The 5,117-nt window shown below is 43.7% G+C and overlaps 2 protein-coding genes across 2 annotated transcripts in view; one reads left to right on the top strand and one right to left on the bottom strand.

Moving 5' to 3' along the window:
- The window catches only part of LOC106523692 (uncharacterized), a 3,086-nt gene extending 2,005 nt beyond the window's left edge, over positions 1-1,081 (top strand). The window contains exon 2 of the mRNA XM_014017216.1: positions 90-1,081. Coding sequence (XP_013872670.1) covers positions 90-610 — 521 coding nt within the window. The 3' untranslated portion in view covers positions 611-1,081. The remainder of the gene's footprint in view (positions 1-89) is intronic.
- The window catches only part of xrcc6 (X-ray repair complementing defective repair in Chinese hamster cells 6), a gene marked incomplete at its 5' end in the record, with an annotated part of 24,128 nt that overhangs the window by 9,391 nt on the left and 9,620 nt on the right, over positions 1-5,117 (bottom strand). The window contains 5 exon segments of the mRNA XM_014017215.1: positions 2,001-2,130; positions 2,737-2,898; positions 3,064-3,232; positions 3,313-3,499; positions 3,615-3,801. Coding sequence (XP_013872669.1) covers positions 2,001-2,130; positions 2,737-2,898; positions 3,064-3,232; positions 3,313-3,499; positions 3,615-3,801 — 835 coding nt within the window.

Here is a 5,117-nt window from a genome sequence, read left to right as displayed (position 1 = left end):
CTCTCAAGATAAGGAAGTTGACCCAAGCTCTCACTGCCAAGTATATTGAAATGATGAAAATAAACACCACCTCAACTTTGTTCTATCAGGTGGGGAGCTGCTGACCAGGACTGAGGATATCGTTGGGCAGTGGAAGGAACACTTTGAGGATCTCCTGAATCCATCCTTCATGTCCACCTTTGATGAGTCAGAGTCTGAAGACTCGGGGGAAGATGAGTCCATTACCATGGCAGAGGTCACCAAGGTAGTCAAAAAGCTCCTTGGTGGCAGGGCGCCAGGGGTGGAGGAGATTCGCCCTGAGATGCTGAAGGTTCTGGATGTTGTGGGGTTGTCATGGTTGACACATCTCTTCAACATTGCATGGAGGACTGGGACAACTCCTGTAGAGTGGCAGACCAGGGTGGTGGTTCCCATTTTTAAAAAAGGGACCGGAGAGTGTGTTCTAACTATTGTGGAATCACACTTCTTGCCCTCCCTGGGGAAGTTTACTCCAGGGTGTTGGAAGGGAGGCTATAATAAATTGTTGAACCTCGGATTCAGGAGAAGCAGTGTAGCTTTTGTCCTGGGCATGAAACAGGGGACCAGGTCTTTATCTTTGCAGAGTTGTTAAGGGGGTCGTGGGAGTTTGCTTCTCCGGTCTACATGTGTTTTGTGGACTTGGAGAAGACTTATGACCGTGTTCCTCTAGGTATTCTGTGCGGGGTGCTGCGGGAGTGTGTGGTGTCTGGGTTGCTACTAAGAGCGAACCAGTCCCTATATAACCAAAGCAGGAGCTGTGTTCGCATTCTTGGCACAAAGTCGAGCTTGTTCTCAGTGCAGGTTGGACTCCGCCAGGGCTGTCCCTTCATTCGTGTTTGTAGTGTTTGTGGACAGGATCTCAAGGTGCAGTCGTGGAGAGGAGGGTGTCTGGATTGAGGACCACAGGGTCTCATCTCTGTTGTATGCAGATGATGGTTCTGTTGGCGTCTTCAGTCCAAGACCTTTAGTGTGCACTGGGGCGGTTCTCAGCCGAGTGTGAAGTGGCTGGGATGAAAGTAAGTTCCTCTAAGTCTGAGCCCGTGGTTCTTTACTGGAAAAGGGTGGAATGCCCCCTCCGGGTCAGGGGAGAGTCTCTGCCTCAAGTGAAGGAGTTTAAGTATCTGGTTGTCTTGTTCATGAGTGATGGTAGGATGGAGTGGGAGATGGATCGACAGATTGGGGCCTTGTCCTCAGTAATGAGGGCGTTGCTTCAGTCAGTCGTGGTGAAGAAAGAGCTGAGTCGAAAGGCAAAGCTCTGGATTTACTGGTCTGTCTTCGTTCCAACCCTCACCTATGGTCATGAGGCGTGGATCATGACTGAAAGAATGAAATCCCACATACAAGTGGCCAAAACAAGCTTCCTTCGTAGGGTGGCCAGGCTCAGCCTTAGAGATAGGGTGAGGAGCTCCATCATCCAGAGAGAGCTCGGAGTAGAGCCGCTGCTCCTCCACATCAAAAGGAGTCAGTTGAGGTGGTTCAAGCATCTGATTAGGATGCCTACTGGACACCTCCCTTTAGAGGTGTTCCGGGCATGTCCCACTGGTAGAAGGCCCAAGGGAAGACCTAGGACACGCTGGAGAGATTATGTATCCCCTCTGGCCTGGGAACGCCTCAGGGTCCCCCAGGACGAGCTGGAAAGTGCAGCTGGGGAGAGGGATGTCTGGGTTTCTCTCCTGGACCTGTTGCGTCCGCGACCCGACTACGGATAAGCGGAAGAAGATGGAGATGAGACGGAGAGATTTTATAATTTATGTGAATGTTTTTTTACAGTGTCCTGAGGTGCTTTCTGGCACTACATGAATAAAATTAATAGAAAGTTGTGATTTTAGTGTCTAAACTCAGCTTGGATCTTTGAACATCTGTTCCTTTCTGATTCTACATAAACGTTTTTATACAAAAAGTGAAACTACATTTCATCCGTCACATCAAGCACTTGATAAACATCTTAGTTTTCTATAGAAACATCTTTTAGGTTCCTCTACCTGTATTTGAAGCGGAGCTTGTAGACAATCTCCTTCATCTTGTCCACCTGCATCTGTGAGGCCGGAGGACATCGAGGAGGATCCAGTGTCCGTATGTCATCCGCATACGGCAGGTAGATAACATTAAAACCTTGCAAAGACAGAAATAATCAGATCAATATAATCATCTGGCTGCAGTACTATGGAGATATAACAATGATAAATCATTAATCCCACAGTATGAAAGACATAAAACAAAAACTGTTCAGTGACAATCGGTCGAGGCAGATGACCTCCTGTCCTGAGCTTAGTTCTGGTTCTGCTGGAGGTTTCTTCCAGTTAAAGGGCCAATATTATGTGTTTCTCTGGCATATAGTTCAATTCTATTCAATTCTGGAGGCAGCTTTGCCAGAGTGGTTAGCGGGAGTCGTCCTGGAACCTAAAGACAAAGCTAACATGTACAAATCAATCTATGGAGACTAATCAGTGCCAATCACATTCATACACTGATGGGACACACATCAGAGGCAGTAGGGGTGAAGTTGCTTGCCCAAGGACACAACAACTGAGAAAGCTGAAATAGGGGATCGAACAGCCGACCTCTAAATTAACTCAAACACCATCTGGAATAATGTTAGGCTGAGAAATGCATCACAATGTTAGTTAAAAGAAGCCTAAAATAATCAAGCTGTTTGATAAGTTTGTGATTGTTTAGCACGCACAAAGTAAACTTGTTCCGATGTTAGTAGTGGATTACCTGGTGGAGTAATCTGTCCTGTCCCTTCATCAACCTCCTCCAGCTGAGGCACCAAGGCAACAAATCGAGGTGGAAAGTTTCGGCGGGGGATGCAACGGCAGAGCGCAAAAATGTTTCTCTCACTACACTTCTTCAACAATGCTGAAAACAGACATGCGCTTCCTGAGGAGAAAAGTCACAGGAAAGGTTTGATTTAATAGAAAGGTTTGGTGAACTCAAGACAAACACTGCTTCATACAGACATCATTTTATAATTTATATCTTCATTTGAAATATATAAACATAGAGTGGTTGTTTATCCTTTAAGTAACTCAAACACATTTCTACCTTTCACTTCCTGCTCCTCAGGATAGATGAAGACAGAGGGTCGGATATGATGATGCAGTTTGAGCTTCTCCATTGGTTTGAATCCAATCAGAAACAACTTGGGGTCATCAAATTTCTTGATGGAGTCCACCTCGTCTCTCTCCATCACTATTTGTTTCTTGCCATACACCTAAAACACACTAAGTTTTAGATGTGCAACTTAGATCTTGACAGATACCACTTTGTACCACTTTCCAATTAAAACAATACCTGTGCCTTCTTTATCTCACTGGGCAGTAACAAACTGCCAGTCTGAGTGTGGAAGGTACGAGTTTTACTGCGAACTGATTCATTGGTCTCTCTGTAAAGTCTGACTGGAGCTGGTTTCCGAGCTTGTACTGCTGTTGCATAAAGTCCCACAGCGATATTTAGGCCCTCGCCAAGACACAAGCTCAACCTGAACGCAGCAGAGAAATATGCAAAGTGAGTAAAGTAGGTGTGAGGGTAAAAACACTTGCAACTAAAACAGGAAACCGCAAATGTAACAACTACTGAGATTATTTGATCTCAACCTGGCCATGGCTCTCTTTGTCTGCTCCTTAGCCCGGACCCTTTTCTGCAGGTCCTCCAGTTTGTTACACGGCTCCAGCTGCAGTCCCAGCTCACTCTCATCCTCAGGTGGACTTACAATGTCACGAAAGAAGAGGGAGACATCAAAGCCACCGTCTTTCATCAGGTGCATTAAATCAATAACAACACCTAGAAAAAAATCATAGGTAATGTATAATTTACCAGGCAGGTCAATTGAGAAGCAGGTCTATTATAATCATGGCCTGGCCAAGAGGTAGCAACACAGGCAGACAGAAAACAACAATGACAAAAGCATAGAAACACAGATAACTAAACATTAACATTTTTACAACATATTGCAAATTCAGAACTGAGCATTGAGAACGTCGTCCAGGAGGCATCCTAACCAGATGCTCAAACCACCTCATTTGGCTCCTCTCAATGTGAAAATGACTCAAAAATGATCTAAAGCGAAGGCATCACTTTAAGCCAGGGGTGCTCAAACTTTTTTGAACCAAGAGCTACTTTTGAAGTCGGCAGTTTCGTCCAGTCTCATTATCACAAAAACATTATTTTTCATCTCCCTACTCCTCACTTCTTTAAAGTAAATAAAACAGAACGTAATGTGTTGCTTAAGTTTTATTTAATTTAAAGTATTTAAAACAAAATTACGTACTTAATCATCAACTTATCTACAAAAAAATAAAAAGATAAAATCTTTATTTAACTCCTGACAAAGAAACAGAAAATTGGTAGTCGAACAAAAAGGATCAATTTTTTTAACCTCCTTCATTAGTACTCAGTGTAACGTGTGAGCTATGAGGGCTGGAAACCTGCACACTGAGAACCACAGAGTCAAATAACTTCGGAGCACAGGAACTCGTCTCCATTTATTCAAAGAACTCTCCTCTCTTCTCTCCATACAGGGGAGGAAAAACAAAACACAGATCTGTTCTCAGTAGTCTATATAAGTAGCCCAGGCCTCCCTTGAAAAAGAGATCTGAGATCTCAGTGGGACTTGCCTGGGTAAAGAACGGTAAATATGTAGCGTGAATGAAACAAACACATTCACATGCATGATGTCATATATGTACTAATCTGTCCAGGAAATTGTACTGTCGATGCTTTACAAATATAGAAATGATCCACAGAGACAGCTGCGTTTCCATTGACCATAAAAATGCGCAAAATAGAATTTCAAAAATAAATTTGCTCAATGGAAACACGTCAATTTCAAAATATTTATGTTTTTCAACAAAATGTTTTTGCGCTAGGATGAGGTGTTTTTTCAGCCGTATCGAAATTGGTGTTTTTCGCAAAACTGCAATGCAAACAGTTTTTCCACATCACAGGAGTCACGTGATCAACAACCGGCTGTTTCTACTGGTGAAAAAGACGACGAAGAAGATAACAGGAAGTAGAAGTAGTGAAATCAACGAAGTTGTAAAAGAAAGTAGTAAACTCAGCGACTACAATTTCCCAAAAACACAGCATACGTAGCCGCT

The sequence above is a fragment of the Austrofundulus limnaeus genome, unplaced genomic scaffold, assembly GCF_001266775.1.
Source record: "Austrofundulus limnaeus strain Quisiro unplaced genomic scaffold, Austrofundulus_limnaeus-1.0 Scaffold163, whole genome shotgun sequence".
Classification (NCBI taxonomy): domain Eukaryota; kingdom Metazoa; phylum Chordata; class Actinopteri; order Cyprinodontiformes; family Rivulidae; genus Austrofundulus; species Austrofundulus limnaeus.
The sequence above is the reverse complement of the archived record's forward strand: the minus strand, read 5'-3'. Positions and strand labels throughout refer to the sequence as shown.